A 22132-nucleotide genomic window follows, 5' to 3' on the forward strand; every position below is an offset into this window, starting at 1 on the left:
CCCATACAATACACCCAGTATATACATGGGGCCTCACCATTAGCTCCAAAAACCCAGTCCTCAAAACAGTTAACCTCTGGTTGTACCAATTAGCTAGTGTGAGTGCAAAGTTGTGGTCTGTTACCTCTCAGTTCATTAAACGCTCAACAAGGAGAAATATAAGTATGCATTTTAACCCTCTTTTCAGATCAGCATACATACAGTCCTCTATCATTCTCCTCCACCCTGCCTCCTTGGAAATTCTGCCCCAACATCACCTTTTAACATTTCACTGAGTTGTGTTAGACAAAGTGTCGCTCCACAGAGCCCGCCTAAGTAGTCAAAGCCCACTTACTGGCCAAGTTCAAAGCATATAAAACTCAGTTTTCTCATCTGTAAAACAGCTATCATTACAATACTTCCCTCATAAATGCTGTTGTCAGGATTAAAGAAATGATAATGAATGGGAAGTCTGTAATGGTATACAATAAGTGCTCAATAAATGGAAGCTATTCAGGAAGGCTTCCATTTCTAGAGGGACACACAAGTGCTTCTGTGGCCTATAAAAGCAAGAGTGAATCCCTCCTACTCACCTCCGAATAACCACCAAGATGCTACTTGGGGGTCGGGGGTGGAAAATCTGATTCAAAGGGCCATTCGGGGTCCTTGCAGGCTTCTCAAAAGCCTGGGAAGAGAGGTGGGCAGAGCCCCAGATCCAAGCTTTCCTAAATATAACCTGATGCTTGTTGGATGGTTTCTCCTTTTCCTTTTTCCTTTATTTTTTTTTCTCCTGTTTTATATAATGGGCTTCTGCTAATGATTTTTATGACCAATGTTGTTTTTTGGTTAAAAAAGAAGTTTGAAAACAACTGCTCAGTCCATAAATCGGTGCAACAATTCAGATACAATAGAGCACCCCCAAGTTCTGTTTGGAAATATTAAAACTGTCCTGATTTTTACCACCTTACCATCTAACCACTCATAAAACAAGCCTAATTTGAAGAACGTAAGCATTCCCAGTATTCAGTACTATTTACAAAGCAATTAAACCACGGCTAAGATACACAACAGTGCAGAACAATTACAATACAACTGAGAACCCTGTTAATTCGTCCACTATAAAGAGCAATTCACTGGAATGACCCTACCCCTTAACATTAGAAACACAGCCTCACAGTGACACCTTACAACGTGGCTAGCCCACCTTTCTGCCTCAAATACTTTCACCAGATCCCCTGCACTCTGAATAAACTTTCAGTGTATCCCCCAAATCCACGTACACATTTATAGCCAGCAGCTCTTTACTCCAGTTGCTACAGATCTCTGTAATATCGCTCTGTTACTTCTCCCCATCCCTATCAAAAGCATAACCATCATCCAAAGACTAAATTATTCTCGTAGGAAGTAGTTCCTTGTAGCCCTGAACAGATGTGCTTGCTTTCTGTCCACAGCACTCCATGCTTTACTGTGACATGATTTGTTTTGTTGTTCATCATTAGTAGCCTGAGTGAAGCAGGACATTTTGATCACTGCCTTGACAATTAATGAATTTTTCTAATTGTCCTGGCATTTGCCTGCATGTGGTCTTCACCACTGACATGTTCACATCAAATATCACAGACGACCAGACATTTAAGACGAAGGGGTGCTTACAATATCAGTCAAAATGAATAACAATCCAAATATGCTGTTGGTTTTACTGTATATTTATTAAAAATCACTTTGCAGTCGGGACACATGAGGATTTCTTTTTAAGGATGTTTACTTTTCCAGTTAGTAAATGTACTGGGGTGGTTTTCACTAAAACATAAGTCAGCCAGCTGTTTGTTTGGGTTCTTGAATTGAATGGTAAAAATACAGGCAGCTTTGACTCAAAGTACTCCACTTTAAACAAGGGAATCTGTTCCATATTTCAACAATTTAGTTTTCCTTTTTCAAAAAAAAAAGCAAAAATTTTCATCTAATAAGAACATCCCCTCTTCGGAACTTCAGAACTTTCCTTTCAGATGGCATATGGTTCTCCCTCACCCATCCGATCCCCCGGGGATGCTGAAGCACTTAGGAGGCCCAAGAGAGTGTGTAATCTGACATGACAGCTGAAGGAGGAAAGGCTGACAGAACCATCAGAACAGGTATCCGGGAGGGAGAAGGATTCTTCTGGAATCCAGGTCTACCCCTCATCTTTCTTTCAAGTCCACCAAGATGCAACATTTCACTTGCCCTTGAGAAGACAGCATCACTGGCAGGAAGGTTTCACTCAGAGATGGGATGAGGGACCCGCCAAGACAAACAGCTTCATGTACTTTAAACTTCTCTGAAACGACAGGGCAGAGAGTGCTTCTGCCCTCCAGTCTCTCAAATTCTCCGTAACCCAGCATAAGCTCCTGCTGGCTTTGTAGTCGGCTTCCCTTTCCTCCATAGGGCGCGCATTTACGAGTTCAGCTGTGGGCCCGCTTCATCTCCCTCTGCTGCCTTTCTTCTCCTCCTAACACATGCGCACTTGAGGCCGGCTCTGGGGTGCTGACTGAGGAGGAACAATGGGAGGCTTTGAGCAGGCCTCAGCCCCAGACCCAGTCAATATTTACTTCAGTTTGGAGCCACCGTTTTAAAGCTCCTTCCAAGCAGAACTCAACAGTGGGGGGTCCCCGGAGGTTTCTAGATTTTACTTTAACACAGGGGAAAGGGGTACTGCAGTTGGTAGAGACAGAGTAAACAGATTACTGTCCAAACGACTTTCTCAGAGAAAATAAGGGAGGCTATTCCACAAAACAGGTTAAACTTTCAATACTAATTAGCGATTTATAACAAGAAAAACCAATCGTCCTCCAACACTGATTACTGCGGTCTTAAAACTCCCTATCAGGCTGAAGTGCAAATCCACTTAATGTGACCCCTGTGTATCTTGTGAGCGGGGGTCTGATCCTATCAACCACCCAAAGCTGCCAATATTTGCCTACTCTGCCTGGAGTGGCAATGCAAGGACCCGAGGTGCTTAGTCCATATTCCTTGACTGACTGCCAAACCAGATCTTACGTATACTAGCAATCCAAGTGTGTCCGGAAATGAAGTTGTGATTCTCAAACACCGTGAACGAAGAGCATGCGAAGGTAAATACCATATGACATTCACGTAGCATAAGTACATGTGTCTGCTATCTGGTAATACTGCGAAGGCTGGTCTTTGGCTTTGAAAAGAGTAAGTGGGGAAAAAAAACTCAGTCTCCCCACTAGTGAAAGTGGCTTACCACAGGCTGGCGGGTGGGAGACGGGCAGGAGGGGTAGATAGTGGGCTGTTACACTGCGTCACAGTCAATGGAGTTTGTCCGTGGATTTACACTGCCTTTTGTTGAGATAAATGTACAGACATTCACGTAATTAAAAATAGAACTAGTTCACTGTAAATAGTTTTATATTTGCCTAGTTGACTTAATTAAAAAAAAAAAAAGCCAACTGCAATAAAACTAACCTGACGTGACAGTGGGGAAATTTTACTAAAATGATTAAGGCCATATAAAATTACTAAAAATTCCAGTTAGATACCTGAGGAAAGAAATTCATAGTTGCCTGCTGTAGCCAATTATAAAGCTCATTATCCCATTCAAATAAAAAAATCATCACCATCGTCTACATTCTAAGCATGTAAAATACAGTGACATAATTTGGCATTTCACAAAGAGAATGAAGAGAATTCAAATCACCTCTCCTCCAGAAAATATGAGGTGAAAGGTTAGGCATACTAGGATTGGCTTGTTCAATCATGTTAGTCTAAATTCATCAAATGCACTGGAATATGTTCAGCTCTAATCTTTACTACATTATTTACTGTACTAATAAAAACTAAATAATTAAAATGCAACTCAATTCAATCATTTCAACATCTTAAGGAATTACTGGATTGCCACACACTCAATTTGATCAATCAGCATGCTCTCGTGGAAAGAATATACTGAGTCAGCCTAGCTGAGATGAAGTCTCTGGCTGATATTTTTGAACCAGTATATGAGAGTATAAGGAATTATTTTTTCAATAATACAAAGTGTCAATAAGTAAGTCATCAAAATTTAAACTTCTTGAGTACACTTTTGCCAAGAAAGGAAGCCTGGGACAAGAGAGGGATTGTAACCATTAATCATTCATCAGACACTGAATCCAAGTAACACAAAATTACAAAGTTTTACACTTGAAATAAACACACAGCAAGCTCATTCCCTTGATAAATCTGAACTTCCAATTTAGGGAGGACAAAAGAAATCCGCTTTTCTATAAAATGATGCAAGAGTAACAACGGTCAGTCTGGCATTCTAGTGAGCACGGAGATTCTAAATATCAGAACACTGAACTTTTAAGGAAAATCAGTTGTGCACAGTTATCAGTGCTCTTTCAAATAATTTCTTATTCAGTGTTTTTACTTTTATTGCTGCTTGCCAAGTGCTGTCCTCAGTTGTCACTAAATTTCTGTGTGCAGCACATAGGATCACTGATAATTTTCCTTATAAATTACTATTTTGTTTTTTTGGCGTAAGTGAGGTTTATACCTTCAGGAGTTAAACAACATTATAAAATAATCGTGTAAGTATATGATTGCAATTTTAAAACAAGTAACAGGCACATTTGCTATTCTCCTAAATAACTATAAACATATGAAGTAAAACCTGCTTTGAATAACCACCAGACAATTCTACAGAAAAGTGGCCCTTTGACAGTAATGGGTTACTCAGGTTTCAATGCATTAAAATATGTGTTCCTTGACAAATTCTGTTTCCTTTCTCAGCTAGATGCTGTTATGATCTATTTATGTTCCTAACATCAATGTGTGTATAATTAATACGTACTAAGTTTAAAAGCAGTCGATAACAGGAGTTTTTTAAGCACAGAGGCGTCAAGAGGCTAAACCCTGTTCTTCTGGCAGCAGGATTCAGAAGAATCCAAGGATCCCAGGAACAGCCGGGCTGCCTGTAAGGAACAGTCCCAGACAGGAATTGATTTGTTTCAACAAGCTCCTCATTGGAAATACAAGCATTCGCCAAGAGGGTGTCAGTATTCATTAATTTCTCCTTCGAGATGGAGATATCTCATTATACCTGTGAAGTCCAAAGCAGAATATTAGGGTTTTAAAAGTCAAGAAGAAGCAACATAGAAGAGACAGACAGGAGACGAGAGGGCATTAAAAATAAACTTGACCAATGTTACAAAGGAGATCCAAAATTCCTTCCCAGGAGGAAGGGCCTGGCAGGCTTGCCCTCCCCCCCCACTCTCTCTCATCATTATTTGCATGTTATTACCCTTATAGAAATCACAAGATAAAACCTAAAAAATAAAATACAACTCAACCTATCTTTAAAATAGTCAACTCTTCCATGATGCTCTGAAATTAAGTTTCTATTTATCTTTTCTATGCAACATACAAGAATGTACAGAATTATACAGACGCGCCAATACAAAGTGAGGTGGCCTCCGCCTCTACTCTTTTTATCTCTACTCTTTATAACTCCATTTTCAAAGTCCTGTCACAGATATGCTTTCCTTTAAATTTTCACAAATCTGAGGGAGACATTATTTTTATTACGCCCACTTATTTACTAGGGTGAAGAAACTGAGGCCCAGCTTCGTCACTAGGAATGGCACATTTAGGAATCAACTAGAGCTGAAATTTAACCAGATGTGAAATACAACCAACAAAATGTTTACAGAGACAACTTAAAAATCTAATCTGATGGTAGATTTTTAAATCTCTCTCTCTGAGCTCTTGCCTACACAACACACCACCCAAACCCCTTTAAAGCCATATTCACAACAGCTGCTATTATAAAAACTCAAAACAAAAAAAGTACATGAATTCACTGCTTTTATTTTATGCAGACAAAACTGTCTATAAATGTACACATATCGGTGTTCCTAAAGAGCTTGATTACAGCCTACTAATCTGACAACAAATCACTGTTAATAACGCTGAGTTAAATAAAAACTATTTAATGTATTTATTTCCCCTTTTTTAAAAAACGAAGGTCAACACACAATAATGAGAACTATTCAGCATCTTCGACTTCACCTGAGCACGGCGAGGAGTACAAATCTTGGGTGTATCCACTCATTTTGAACAAAACCATTCTTTAGAGATATGCAAATGATTTCATTTTAATCAATGAAGATATCCTATTTCTAAATGTAATCATCTTCAAAGCACACAGTATACTTCGCTTTTAGAAACCACATAAGTTCACACATAGTCATAGAAGATTCTCAAATTCCTGTATTGGTGAGAATCATAAAACTAGAAACTAAGCAGATGTCATCTCGAAGGCATTATCTCAGAATGCTTACTTATATTACACCACAGTGAGCGTAAGCATAAACCTACGGAAAAAACCCCCGGACAGTAACGTCTCTGTTTACTATTCTTAATAAGAGTCATAGTTCTTATAAAATGCTACCTAGTGTTTTAATTAAATCCATTTTATCAAGGATTTAAAAATGAAAAGATTTGCTTCTGTTTGATAATTATAAAAATGTTGGTAAAAACTGTTATGAAAATAAAAGGATACTTGAATTAAGAGGGCTCACCATCCTTCCCCTCTTTTTTTGTTTTTATTAAAATATAGCTGATTTACAGTACAAACAGCTCCATCTTTCTTTTTATAATCGCTCCACAGAGGTAATTTTGGTTAAGTAAGTCAACTCACTGATGCTTTCAAAGACTTTAAAGTTCACTTAGGAGATTAGTAATACTGTATTTATACACACAGAGTGAAGAACAAAAAGGGTAGGGAGAAGAGTAATCTGAATTTAACTAGTTCCATTCTTTACTTGTTAATACAAGCATCCCATGATATTTGTTCTGCAAATCAAATGATACATAGACTGTGAAAAAAGGTGGAAGCATATTTATAGACTTTATATTACCTGGACTGTAGAGGAACAAAGATTTCCCACAAAGGACACTAGAATCAGAGAATGTTAAAGCAGGAATGAATTTCCCCCCAAGTCCTTTATAACTCCATTGGAAGTGTAGGCTCCCAAAAGAGCCACCCACAACAAAGCCAGCCAGTGGAAGCAGACACACTATTAGTCATCTTCTCTGCTGAATGTAAAATGAACATTTTGGGTTCATTTAAGCATTCCAACTTAAATGGGAAAGTGTTAAAAATCTGTTTCTGGGGTGTAATTCTGGCATTGCCACATAAAATACATCTGGGGAGGGTTTGCAAATAAATATCCTGAGACATTTATGACAGGATCCTCCTAAAACTTTTTGGACCAAGGCAGTATTTTCACTCCAGTAGAATTTGCCTAAGCAAAACTTAAAACAAAATCCCTGGCCTATTACTTTTGTTCATGGTGGATTTTCAATGACACATAAACCTCAATATGAAAAGCTATTTTATTTGAGATTTGGAGGAAAGTGGCTAAAAATGAAGACTACTGGGTGTTAAGACAGGTTACCTTCCCTTGTGCAAATACGAAGCCATTTTAGAAATTACAGAACTATATAGGAAGTTCAGGGTAAATACAACCAGGAGTCCTTGAGGAGGAGCCAGAAGTAATCTCTCTCCCCACTGACTTATCTAGAACCTTGCTGCCCAAACTGTGGTGTGCAGGCCCACTGCATCATCACCTGAGGCTTGGTAGAGATACACACTAGCAGGGCCCTCTCCCAGATCCACCGAATTAAAATCTGTATTCCAGCAAGACCTCCAGAGGGTCTGCAGCAATCAGACTGTGAGAAGCAGTGATCTAGACATTGCTAACCCACTGCTTCTTCATGCAGGGACACCGTTTACACTGTTTGCTGGGATATCTCCAGCACGAGAACAACACCTGGCCCACAGTGGACACTCAATAAATATTTGCTGAATAAATCCGTAAGTGAACATCTTTTACAGTTCTAACTACTCTGTGTATAAAATTGTCGTAACTGCACAAAACTGCAAGTTCCCTCAGGGTACAGATGCTGTCTCCATCTCAGGAGCTGCTGTGTGCCTTCCCAGTGCTTGTACGTATCACTCAATAGATATTTTATCAATTGTAACTTTTAGATATTCCATACAGGAATATATTATTACACTTAGATATCAGCTGTAATATTGCTTTAATGTGAAGACTTTGGAAAAATAAGTTAAAATCAATATATAATTCCTAAATTCACCCGTTTGGCTTTGATTTTAAGTACACTACAGAGAATTCACCCAAGGAATCAAGATAGTAATGGAAAACACTATATAGGGCCAAGTCTTAATTCCACGTAGTACCAGAGAACGGGGATGGCACGGATGATTGAAATCCAAAATTGATTCCAAAACCTCATGTCATTCAATAGCCTCAAAGTCTTTTCTTACCAAATCTCACACCAAAGCTGCTGTAAGTTTCAGAAATGTCATTTTTTAGTTTTATTTTCTTTCTCAAATCTACCTACCAATCGCACAGGCCCAGAAACAGTGAAACGGCCAGAGCCATCAAAAGTGAAAGACTGTGATAGAGAGATCTATATAATAAACAAACGAGGTAATTAGTTCTCAAATAACCAGATATCAACACAAAGATCTAGAGCTAGGAAGTAACAGTCTGTAAAAGTGGTAACTGTAAGAAATAACCAGATACGTTAATAGCATCTATAGATGTGTCGATAACAAGACCAGTAAAACTCAAAATAATGAGATATTCAGAGTCAATTTTACTGCTGGTTCTCTCAGTCCATATAATAAGGGAGGGATACTAAAAAGTAAGGACTCCCTCTCAATAAAGAACTGCTTGTTTCTTTTTAATTAACTGAATCAGATTGTCTTTTACACTTTTTGGTTTTGTTTCCAGGAGCCCAGAGTTTCAAGTTAAGTCATTCAATATGTCTGACCCCATACATATATATTCATATGGAATATCCTGTATATAGTATACACACCCCTCCCAACACACACACTTTGTCATGTTTTTGTTTTCCCAAGAGCATAGTTGACAATGGTGATAGCTGAGTGTGTAATTAGTTTTCATTGTTCCCCTGACAGCTATAGTTCCATACAAGACCCTTTTCTTTTTATGTTGTAAATGGTATGGAAAAAATACACTAATAACAGGCATTTAATTATGGGTCCGGCAACCATAGTGGGAACATTGCCAGAAGAGAAGGGAACCTCTGGGACAGCAAAAACATATATTTGCAGGGGAGGAAAAAAGGTTTGTTCTTCAGTTACAGTAATTCTCAAAATATGGATGACAGGCATTTGATGGGAAAATTCTGAATTTTTCCCTGAGTCTCTATTGACAATAAAGTAGGTATAAAATGCTCTATCATTCCTAAAACCAAGAATACTACTGTATCCGTGCTAAAATATTAATAAGAATAAAGGCATTGTTTATTAATAAGGGAAATACTCTTTAGAATAGCTTTGTTTGATACTACCAGTGACGAGTACAAAGATTCAGTTTCAAATTTTGCTTTTTGTTTTGCTTTTCATGGAATTAAATTAGCACTTGTGAAATCAAATATCTGGGTGCTCCATTCCCTGAGGCTTACTTTAATTTGTTTTATACAGTATTTAAAATAAAGCATCCCCCCGAGTTGCTGTCATGGCGGACACCAGATCTGTCACTGAGGTCCTTTCTCGCCTGATTAATTAGTAATTGGGAGACACATTTTGGCAGCTTTCATTTCCCTATTATTTTGTCTAGTTTGACACAAAACCCTGTCAGAAGCACCACGATTTGAACTGTACCCCTCTTAGTGCTGGGTCACTAAATTTTAATAAATGGAGCCCCCGCCAGAAAACTACTGAAATAGGCATAAAAGTTTATTGAAGCAGTAACAGTAAACAAATATATGAAGAAAACACTGAATGCCACAGTATCTAAAACATTAATGGTCTGTCTGAACCCAAGGGTTATTGGCAAGATTGCAGGACAGAAATGAAAAGAAAAGGCCTTTAATAAAACCACCGCTTTCATCTGTCTTTAAAATATATATATTAGTTAAATAAAGCAGACAAACGGTTTGGTGCAACAGAGCCATACATCTGAGCCTCCTCCATTATCCCAACCCGATGAATGAATTTATTGGGAGGCCAAGATTGATAGTGGCTACAGGAACACAGAGCCCATCCCGAAGTCACAAAAGCTCCGTCTGAGCCAAACAAAGAAACATTTTTCATAAAAGGTAAGGTGAGGAACTTAAAAGTGGAGCTAAAAAGACTGATACTTCAGAGACCTGCAAATAGCTACGGAATCAGTTTCAGGTTCTCCATCTCAAAGTGTCAGTCACTTCAAAAAAGCATCCTGCTACTATGGTGGCTCAGGACACTTGTGTGCCATGGCAGCGGCCATGCTGTGTGGGTCAGAGGTCACAGCTTCCACATTCCGACATCTGTCTGTATTTTCTTGCCCTGAAACAATAGAAGGGGAAAGAGGCTCATTTGCTCCCACTTTGTTTAACCTAATTGTTAAACACAAAGGATCATTTCCCCATATTTAGAATTCATCTTCCTTTTCTTTCCATTCCCATTTGTTTCCATAAAATTAAGTACTATAAAAAACCTAATCAAGAGGTTAAGCCCCCTCTCTACGTTATTAAAGTTCGGTAAATGTGACAAAGTCGTAGGTCCCACGGGTGTCTATGGAACATGAAACATCAAGGATCATGTCTACCACCATCAAAATCCAGATCACAATTTGCACTATAATTATCCAACCAAAATAAGCCATGCCTTGATTTTATTCAAACCATAAAACTGCATTTTAATATGCCAATATACTTTTCCTAATATGTATTTTCACAACACGAAGCAAGAGCTAGTTGTTAACTAGTTTCCACATACATAAATAAGTCACTAATAAGACTTAGAATGGACACTCTGACAGCTCAGAAGCAACAAGACAAAACAAAAGTATTTGTTAGTCCGTTGAAAACAAAAAGATTACTTTGGACACTCAGTTATTCTAGTCTTCTCCATCAGCCAGTCAAAAAACAAAAAAATGGTTGGATGATGGATATCAGAGGAAAGCTTTGCAGTACAAACACTGTCAACTCATACCTGGACCTCAATAAGGAGTCTAGATGTATACTGTTTCTTAAAACATGCATTGTATTTATCACCTTTATATTGCATCTGCAATCACCAAAAATCCTACTTCTAATGAACCAAGCAATCTGTGACATAAGTAGTTTTCAATCTGTGCCCAGTTTAATCAGACTGACTGAGTCAGGTTACTTTGAAATTAATCTTAAGGAAGTTCTGTTTTTACTGCAGTTCATGGGAATAATGTTCCCAGACATCATCAAACAGATGCGGTAGCAAGAAGTTTAGTGTAAATTTTTGGTAAACTTTATTAGGCCACATGTTCTTCCAAATGCATCCAAAAATACAAAACGTGGTGGAAAATATAGCAGACTCTGTTGACATATTCTCATAATTTTTAATAACAAATATGAATTTACTTCCAATATAATTTTCTTTAAGAACCCGTAAGAAAGGTTTAGTAATGAGAGAATGAAAGCCTGTATTTCAGGGACAAAAAGGCTCTGAATTCATATAATGCTTCGGAAAGCACCCCAAATGTTTCATTTTTAAAGATACCTATACTTTTATCAGCACTTCTTACTAGAGAAAGATTCTTGGTACCACTGAGCAATTTGGGGGAAAAAAATGTTGGTTGACATAAAAAGGACTACTTAGAACAATCAGAAAAAGGAAATCAGGATTTGGGGGGGTGACCATAAGAGCTATTAATATGTTACTTTGAAATTAACAACAAATTATAAGCTACAAAAGAAAAACACATATGTAAACATGGTACAGCCCAACACTTAACATTAAAATAAGCCTAGGTTTAAAATGTACTATTACTAAATTAAAACATCCTTTTTTTCCCAACTAAATACAAGGAGACAGCATTTTAATGAGCTCACAAATAATTTGAGAGAGCTTTAAATGTAGAGCTCGCCAAAATTATTATAAAGTGGTTTAGCCCTTTTCTATTGTCCATATTCATTTCCGGACCATTTTCATGAAAGAAATAAAATCGGTCTTAAAACAAGATGGCTGCTACTAAAAAAAAAAAAAAAAAAAAACAAACCGCTGATTTAACAGAAAGCCAAAAACCTAGCTTTTCTAAATTGGGGAGCAAAAACTTAAGTCATTTTTCCCCCTAATCTCCAAGCACGTATTCACACATTTCCACATGAAAACCTCTACATTATACTGTGCAGTTATTTAAAATTATTAATCGCAATTTTTTTAAAAGGTCTAGTCTTTGTGTGCCAATAACATAATTGTCCAATGCATAAACATACAGATATCACATGACCAAAATTCCCACGTCATAGCAGAGTCATGATCGCCAGTCATGGAAAACGCGTCACTCGATAAGTAATAACAGGAATAATACTGATGTACTTTATATCTCTTAAAGGATGCCATCATAAAATATCCAGTGATATCCTATTACAAACACAACAACTGTATTGGACTTTTTTAAAGTAAACAGCCTAGGAACTTAACTGTCAGAGTCTCTCCTTGAATTGCACTTTGCTGACCTTCCCTGAAGCAAATGGCAGATTAATTCCATGACATACATAATAAATATTAAAAGCATTCCCCTACATTTTGAAATAATTTTTAAATAGATTTTCTTAAAAATCACTCAAAACTATTTTTATTTCTCACTTGACTGGAAAATAAGACCTGACAGTAACATTTTCTTCAACCTGTCAACTGTCAATGGTATGAAGGATGTTTCTAAAGATGACAAAGGTTTATTTTCCCTCATTGAAAATGATAGAATTCTACCTGAATGAAAGCTCGGGTAACCATGACTGTGGTACACTACTGTCTCTCAGCAGCTACCTAACTTAAGTAGGAGTTTTCACTATTTTAAAATAATGTTTTTATTGAAACCTATGGCTGTTTGAAAACTATACTCAAAAGCCTCAAAACCAAGAGTTGATATCCACACGTATTGCACATTACAAAATAGTGCACCGAGTTCAGTAGTTTACAATAAATCCTTCAAAGTGCAACAAGGAGTATACATTATCAAGAATACTAAGATACAGGGAACTCTTTTCATTTATAATCAAACTATGTATAATAGTTATAGTACAAAAAAACCACCTTATTACTTTTTAATTTTAAACTAAGTGGTTCCAATGTCTTTGTGCCCCCTTGTTTACAACTGACTTAAGTTTAAAGACCTGAGTGCAGACAAATTTAGGAGGAAATAGACCTCCTGGTTGTGAGTAATATCCCATTCAGAAACACTGGAAATTCAAATTAATCACAAGAAACTTTTCTACAAAACAGGTCAGGATATAGGCTCAGAAGCAAATGAAAATATAAATCTAATAATATAAATCAGGCCCTTAAAAGAGACAGTAATTTATTGATGTTTAGCTGTCTAAGACCACAATCATAAGACAAATTACTAAAAGTGAATATTAATACCTCCTTTCTTCTACTCCTCTTCGAGGTTTTTATACCTGAATATGAAGGTGTTATCCGTCACAAATGATAAAAGGCAATTTTTTCTCAGTTCGGAAGACTGATTGTCTGACTATCCTGGGTAAGTGGCCAGGGCCTTCCTCAGTACTTAGGGACACACAGGCTTCCTTTCCAACATGAACATTCTAATCAGAGCTGTTATTTTAACAGTTTGTATACTGTTTCTAAAAAGAAAATTGGTAATATGTAATCAGTAGACATAGACTGGTTCCTTACTAAAATAAAATGTAACTTTTAAAATCCTAGTTGCTACTGGAAGTTATTCAAAACAAATACAAAAATGAAAAGGGTTGAGTGGCATCTTTTTAAAAAACTGTTAAAGCAAATGATTTATACTGGGGGAAAAAACCCACTAAACAATAGATAAATGCTACCCACGTGTAAAATTCTGTTCTTAACATTTTCTTAGTTTTGTTCCACATTCTATGTTAATGTATTCTCTTCCTCAAAGGTACATTCTTTTAGCATATTCTTCTCCCAAGCTTGCGAAGGCCAGGACTCCTGAAGGACTAATTGTATTCATTCATTTTCTTGGCCCAGCATGAAGCTGGTAGCTTGCTTGGTTCATAGCAACAGGGGAGAAGAGAAGGCGCTCATCTTTATCTGTCCCTATCCAACGGGAAATCAGGCCAGTGGACAGAATGCAATGTAATGCCTGCTCAGAAGGCATCTTGCAAGATTAAATGGCAAGAAATTCACAAGGTTAATTTGCCCCCAAATAACTAAGTGCTCCTTCCAAACCTGATCCTCAGCCTTCAAAGGTGGAAGCCTCTACAGCTATTGATTATTAGCCAGAATACACATGGCAACAAGATATTCCTTCAGTGAGCCAATGGTTTAGTTAATACCACTAAAATCAACTAACAGGGAGTAATGAACAACTGAAGGCTCTCTCTGATTCTTTTAATCACAGGGAGTTTATTGACCTTGGTCTCATGCTGGAAATGCCAAATTAGACTGTACAGCCAAGTGCCTCAAATAGCACTGATGTACCAGTCACCTTAAAAGAAAAAGACAGTTGACTATTTCTGAGAGCTTATTATGAATATATAACGCATAAAATGGACGGAACAAACATCTCAGTAGCTAATTTTTCTTTTCAAACTTTTATGGAAAAGTGGCCAAAAACAAGAAGCATATTTCCCTTACACAAATTAAAAGTAAAGTGAAGTAAAAAAAAAAAAAAAAAAAGGGAGGGGGATTCACTTCAGGTCTCCTACAAATGGATCAGGGTAAAAACAGGAAATACAAATCTCTGTCATACTGCTTTATTTTTATCCGGTGTCTATATAAATTCTGATATAAAGATCAAAATAATAAAATTACTCAATTACATCTAATACATTACATTGAGGCTCAGAGTTAATAAAGTTATAAATTCTAAACAATGCTTTTTACTTGAAGAACTTTTAAGTTTCTAACATGTATTATTTAAAACCTTTAAAATTTCAAAAATAAAGTGAATCCTGTACAAGTTTGGTGATAAAATTCATTCAAAACCAGGATCAACTTTCTACCTTTCCTAAAACAAATTCTTAGATTTAAATCAAATTGATTTCCTTTATTTGTCAGTGGAAAAGGCACAGTGCTAGAATACTAGAATACACATAATAAAACATTGATGACTCTGATTTTAAAAAATAAAACAAGTTTATTTCGAAAGGAAAAAAATACCCAAGGGATTATGATCAGGAAAAAAAAAAGTTATTACCTCTCTCTACTTAGCCACATACATATGATCTGTAAGCCAGAAAGGTCTGCCAGTACTGACCTAGAATTCATATCACTTTCACAACTCCAAGATTACATGTTAGCACAACTAAATGGTGTCAATTACCTGCGAGTCTAACATGAAATGTTTAATTTACAAGTGCCTACAAGAATTTTAAAAGTCCAAAGAAAACATATGATTAGGTTAAAATTTAGTATACTCCAGGTGAATTATAGAGATATTTTTTTCCCATCAGAGCATAACACTTTAAATTGGTGATACTCAGAACCTAACAGAAGCAAAGCATTAAGTGAGGAGAATCAGTATTCTTAAAGTACGCTGGTACTATTTGCCACTGTATTATTTTACTATTCCATCCGTTAAAGCCAACTAGTAAGATACATGTTTAATTATCCTATCATCATTTTGGCAACTGGTCAAAAGAAACCAAGAACTTTTCAGTATACACAATATTTAAAAGAATATTCTCATTGGAAGCACCAAACTGTTCATAGCACACTTCAGATTAAGAGGCATGTTCTTAAATTGAGTCACCTCTATCTTTATAAGGGTAGCTGCTATGGGAGAATGTAAATGAAGTTTTATTACTGAAAGTCTCTTTAAAAGTTACTTAAAAGCTTTTTCTATTTTTAAAGAAATTAAAGACAAATAGCTATATTCTCCTTGATTTAGATATTCATTACTCAAAGTTACGAAGTAACATACTGGTTCAAAATTCAGGCTAACATTAAAAGAATCACTCTATTACTATATTTAGGTGAAATCCAGACAACTTTCCAAATTTTTAAAATATAGAAGATGCATTTAGAAAATGTTATCATATACTTCTATTCAGATTGATAGTTCTCAGTTGCTATTTCAGAGATTTGTGCCAATTCAAAACATAAAATTGCTTTTTGGCCCACCACCCAATAAATACTAGCAACTAAAAAGTTATCAGCATTTGAAATCTGAAAATCCACTTTCCAGAAGTGAATACCTAGGACGATAGATTCTATCTGATAGCAAATCAGTTTAATATTTTTTCCTCTGTTAATCTAGATCTATGGATGCTAATGGTATAATAGAGTCAGTAATGAAAACAGTAAACTCCTAGGACTACCAAGTTACAATATAAGATATTTAAACCCTGTGATCCAGATGCAATAATTCTAATTGTATTTAAACATAATTTCAAATTCAACCCCATTAGTATCAGCTACAATATATTTACTTCATTTTGCCACAGAATCCCTTATTAGGAATTTGAGTATCTACTGAAGTCTTCTTATCTAAGAAAAAAAAGTTTTAGTCTGTTTAAGTTGCAATGAAAGTTTTCAACTTTTTTCCAAAAGATTAAGTCCTCTGATCTTATTAGTTTAGCAAGTCCTAAAAAAAATAGGATTTATATAAAATCAGAAGGCATGGCTAACTTACTTTACAAAATGATAACATATTATTGAAAATACAATGTAAAACATTGAATTTATAAAATTTAGTAAACCCTTGAAAAGTCTCTAAAATGTTTCTTCAGTATCTTTTGAGATAAACTGTTTGTGCTTATTTCTAAACTAGTTATTTTGCATTGGCTGTTTTTAAATTACATCCAAGCTGAATTTTCTTAATACATCAAAAAAACCATCTTATTCAACATTTCAGAGATAAATCTGCCGACCAGTCCCTACTTTAACAGTTATGTTATTTTTTAAAGTAACTTTTACTGTGACAACATATGAAGATAAATGCACCCGCAAACCTCTAAGAATACTAAAGTTAGAGCTGAATCTCTTGGAGGGGGTACATTATCCTTTCTTTTGAACATCATTAAAATGATAATGATCAAGTAGAAAGGTATTTCCACAAGCCTTGAATTGGAATACGGACTTGAGAATACCCTTGCTATTTTAAAATTCTACAGATTAACTTTGTCTGGGCAGGTTCAAAGCCACCATGGCATCCTGAGCAGAGTTTTCTACAGGCAGGGCAAATCTATTAAAAAACATGACCTGTGACAAAAATCAATGTGCTAATCTCAAACCAAACAACAGTATCAAAAGCATAAAACAGAGATAACCTAAGATAAAATGTCCTCAAACTAACTCAGACTAGCTTGACAGGTTAAGAAGGAGGGGTAAGTGGGGGTGCTGCTGATTCTTTCTGTTTTAACCTAGGATGACTGGCACACCCAAGGATCCAAGTGAACGAAAACTAGGAGCAAAAGATCACATTGCGAAGTCTGGAGTGGGAAGGAAAAGACAACTAAGCACGGAATGTCCCACATTCAACTAACCAGTTTCACTGTTGTCTTATTTAATAGGGCGCTAAAGTTTAGAAATATAAATTCCTCTATTTCGTATATGCTGTTTAATAAAGCCCAGGGGGGAATAAAACCAACCAACATCATGAGACTTGCTTTTAACGCCATCACAACTGGAAAGCTTGCTCTATTTGTCTTGTCAGCTTTAATAAAAGGCATCTCCTCTGGCTTTTCTTTCTTTTCCTAATAGTGGTAAGTGGCATGTCAGAGAAGAAATAGCTTCCCATCCCACCACCCACATCCAGAAGACATTTTTTTAACCAAACTTTCAGGGATGTCTGCACTTCTGCCAGGCGGTGCAATTTAGGATTTGCGCTACCTGGGTGTGACTCTCTCTCCTGGAGTAGCAGGGCGGGGGGGGGGGGGGGTCGGGGGACTCGCCTTTAGGCAACCGGTCGACCGCATGTGGGGGAAATCTGCCCATCTTCTGAGCTGACATTACTTCAAGCGGGGAATCCCTCCCAAGCCTGAATTAAGGGGGAAGGAGGGAGGCCGGTAGACACGGCCACTCCGAGGTAGGAAGAACTGGAGGCGCCCGCCAGCCCCCTCTCTCCCATACACGTTGGGCGTGCAGGCACCACAAACTATCCCCTCGGCCTCCCGCCTCTCCCCTCCTAACTTCCACTCGAGCCCAGAGAGAAACCTGGAATTTTAGGTATAATCGATGCTATTTCCCTCTTAGGCAGGCACCGAAACCAGCCCGCACCTGGAAGCTGGCCTCGGTCCCAGAGAGGCAGAGCATTAGGGGCCCAGCGGGGCCGACTGCTGCCCACAGGCCGGGAGAAAGTCGGGCTCGGAGCTGCTCTGGATCCGGAGGGGTTCGCCAGGCACGGTGGACAACCCTCACTCCTCCCCACTTCCAGAATCCCTGATCAAGGGACGTCTGCGGGTGGCCAGAGTCCAGCAGGCGCGCTAGGGCGGCCCCAGGCGCCCATCTCTAGCCTTCCGCGTACCCGGCGGGCTTCGGGGACGCCCACAAAACGGTTCCAGGTAATTGCGCGTGTTCCTCCGGCTTCACACCGCCAGGCCGTGGACTAAGGGCTCCCACCTCCCGGCTCGGCCAACTCCAGCAGTTCGCTCCGCACATATGACGTAACCCGGCATTAGATCAAACTTTCTGGCACCTTGAGCCCACGGGGGGCAAGGAGGTGGGAGAATCCTCTCCACTGCCAGGCGCGCCGGGCCGAGACTGGGCCAGGGGCCGGATGATTGCCTCGCAGTTAAGAGAAAAATAAAAGCCTAAAGCTTCCGCTTCCCAGCCCCCCCCTCGCTTCCCCTACCCTGTGCGCTCTCTGAACGCACCGAAAAAAGGGAAGAAAAATCAAAAAACAAAAAAACAACCCACCAACTTTGGGGATGTTTGGCGGGTTCTCCCTGCAGTCCCTGCGCACCCACGCTCCAGGCGGGAACTCTTGGCGGCGCGCACCCGGGGCTCTCGGTGCCCAAGCGCTACGCCCGGATCGAGGTGCGGGCCCGCTTGCCCGGGTGAGGAAGCAGAGAGATCTCGACTCCCCAGCTCCCGCCTTTTCCGAGTCTCCTCGCGCTCCGCGGAGGCAGCCGGTTTGGGCTGCCCCGGGGACTCCCAGGGACTCCCGGCCTCTTTGAGGCAGCTTAACAAAGAGAGGCGCGACGGGAGCGCTTCCCGTGGGCGCCTCGAAAGCCATCAGCGCCTTGGCGACGCAGGCTCCGAGGGTGCGCGCCGCCGGTGGCTGGTGCGCGCTGGTCCCCGCCGCCACAGCCGCTCCTTCCGCAGGGCGCCGAGGCCCGATATCCCCCGCTCTCCGCTCCCATTGCCTTACCTGGGGTTGCTGCTGTTCCAGTAGACGGCGTAGCGGTCGGCGACGGCCTTGGAGCCTGGGTCCTGGCTGAGCACACACATCCAGAGCACCAGAAACACCAGCGTCAACATCTCCACGTGCAACATCACGCCTGGCCAGCGGCGGAGCCCCCGACAAGCCACTCCGGGGAAAGAGCAGGGATCCGGAGGGAGGGAGGGAAGGGAAGAAAGAGAGCTGGAGCCAAATAAATATGAATAAATAAGAATGAAGTGGCGAGAAAAGAAAGAGGCGCACACCAAGCTGGGGAGGGGAAGGAGAACGAGAAGAGGAGACGGTGGAGGGGGGGTGGGGAGGGGGCAAAGACAAACTCGCACCCCCACTGGAGGGTTCAGGAGAAAAAAAGGAATCACAAGATGGAGAGAAGCATGCGTGTGTGTGGTGGTGGCGGCGAGGGCGGGGGAAGGGGTGCCAAGCTGTGTCTCGAGCGGCGGCGGCGGCAGGCCGGTCACCCCGGGAGAAGGAGGTGCGCACCAGGCCGGGCGGCGGCACCGCGGGTTGGGGCAGGCGGCGGCGCACGCTGCACAGTCACCGGGAGTTGCGCGCCGCGGCCGCGGGGAGACATACACTGGCCCGCCGGGCCCGGCTCAGCGTCGGCGCCGCGGGCTCCGCACGGATCCGCCGCCGCCCAGGGCCCTCGCAGTGCGCCCCGCTTCGCTCCAAGTTACTTTGGCGGCCGGTGAGAAACTGCAGGAGGGCTCCGTGTGGACGGGGGGCTTCGCGCCTGTGGTCCCGGAGTGTGAGGACCCCCTTCCCCCGCCTCCTCTGTGCCTTAACCCGGAGACCCCTGGAAATCTCGGAGTCGTGAGTGCTGCGGATTCGGGGCGGTGCGCCGAGAAGGGTGGGGATCCGGAGCCACAAACCCAGCCCCGCCGGCGTCCTGGAACTGGTTAAGCTGCAGCTAAGCTGGCGAGGAGCGGTCTTGCCTTGCAAACCTCAAAGAAAGTTTAGCTCTTCGTGTCCTCCGGCAGGTCCCCAGGCGGAGTCAGACTGCTGCGGCGGGAGACGACACCCCGGGCGCTGGCGGAGCCTCGGGGATTTCTCGCGCGTGCTTTTCTTGGCCGGGTGTGGGTGCACCAGAGTGAATGAAGAGCAGAGGTTACGAACCAGCCAGCGAGGCGGAGCTGGGATGCCCAAACCTGCAGGACCACGCCGACCCAACTGTTAGGCTGGAGAGCGAGAGGGAAAACAATCACTTTTAAAATGAATCCCTCCAACTCCTGGATGGGCTGATGGCAGTCTCCGATCGCCTTCCGGGAGCGAGACTGAGCCCCCAGACGCGGTGCCAAGAGCCTCGGGTGAGCGCTCAGAAGTGTCCCTGCGACTCCGACGGGTCCGGCCCCAAGCCCGGCAACTTGTAGAGATGCATCAATCAGTTTGAAACGAGAAAAGAGGGGGGAAAAAAAAAGAGAGTGAGAGGGAGCGCAGGAGCGAGTGGCACCTCCCCGATGACTACATCAGAAAACCTTCCCGATTCTCCTGCAGCTGCTCCTCTTTCCCTCCTTGGGCACAGCAGCAACAAGAGGTGAAAAGCACCAACCGAATCCTAAAACCTCTACCAGGCGGGAAAATAAACTTGAGTGCAGCAGCAGCAGCACGAACCGCCCAGGAGGGATTGAAATGACTGGCGAGAAGTGGAAAGAGGTAAAAGTCAGTTTTGCAAAAGAGAAAAAAAAGAGAGAAAAAATGCTTTATGGGAAAAATCTCCTCGGGCACGCCCCCTCGTTAATGACCTGCGTGTAAAGCCGACAGCAACCGCGACCCAGCAGCAGCAGCAGCAGCAGCAGCAGCAGCCGCCGCCGCACCGGAGCGCAAGGCCGCGCGCGTGAACGTGGACGTGGGCGGTGCGGCCGTTGTGGGGGGGGGCGCCCGGGCGTGTAAGCGCAGGGCGCGGGGCAGGCGGGCTGCGCGAGCGCCGGTGTGAGCTCCGGACCTAGCAGGGGGAGGCGCCGGCAGCCCGCGCCCAGCCAGCGCCGCTGCCGCCGCGGCCCGGGTCATGTGGGCTGCCTTTTTTTTTTCTTTTTTTTTTTTTTCCTTCCCTCCCCATGCAGTTTACTTGGAAAGCGGGGGGTGGGGTGGGTGGCTGGAGCAGCCAGTCAGTGTACGGCCTGCTGTTTGCTTACAGGTCGGGGTTTTTTCCTCTCTCTTCACTCCAACAGGATTGGTTTGTTCCACGAGAAAGAGGCGTTTTCTTAATCTCCTCCCTTCCCCACGCCTCCTCCCCCCCTCCCCGGCCCCACCTTCCAGAAACCTGACTAATTGAATTACTGGGAGTGCCGAGGCGCCCTCTCCTCCGCCCGAACCCAGCAACCGCGCGTAACCCTTTGGATGCTGAATTCCGTCTGGGCTCAGGAGTGATTTGACGTCTTTCTACCTGAGAGTGGGGTTTTTCAATTACACAGGAACCGGTTCCCATGCTGTAGCCGGCAAGCCGAAATCTGTCTCCCAGGCCCTGCAGGTGACTTGAAGTCCCCGCAGACAGGCTGGCAGGGAGCCTCAATGAATACGTGTTCTTGTAAATCTCTGCGCTGCTCACGACGCGCATTGCCCGGCGCTGGGTTATCTTGGAAACCTGAGCATCTCTCATGTGCCTTTCAACTCGCCTCTTCCTACCAGGGACTTAAAGGTTCATGAGCAGGAAGCAAGACTTTTCTTCAAAGTGATGCTCTGAAACACATTTTTTTTTTTAATTGAGAAAAATCACAGTGTAAAGTGATTACAATTCAGTGCGATCCTTCAGCAGGAAGGAAATGAATGCGGCAAGGGAGCCCATCAGAAATACCTTACACCTTTTACATTTCGACCCCGAG

General features: G+C 41.4%; 1 protein-coding gene across 2 annotated transcripts in view; it reads right to left on the minus strand.

Annotated features, from left to right (window-relative positions):
* The window catches only part of EFNA5 (ephrin A5), a 270948-nt gene extending 249685 nt beyond the window's left edge, over positions 1-21263 (minus strand). The window contains exon 1 of one of the 2 annotated variants that reach the window (XM_026498493.4): positions 19287-21263. In XM_026498493.4, coding sequence (XP_026354278.1) covers positions 19287-19411 — 125 coding nt within the window. In that variant the 5' untranslated portion in view covers positions 19412-21263. The remainder of the gene's footprint in view (positions 1-19286) is intronic. The other variant, XM_026498492.4, reaches the window with a different exon arrangement.
* Between the last annotated feature and the right edge of the window lie 869 nt (positions 21264-22132).

This window comes from Ursus arctos, unplaced genomic scaffold, assembly GCF_023065955.2.
Source record: "Ursus arctos isolate Adak ecotype North America unplaced genomic scaffold, UrsArc2.0 scaffold_5, whole genome shotgun sequence".
Lineage (NCBI taxonomy): Eukaryota > Metazoa > Chordata > Mammalia > Carnivora > Ursidae > Ursus > Ursus arctos.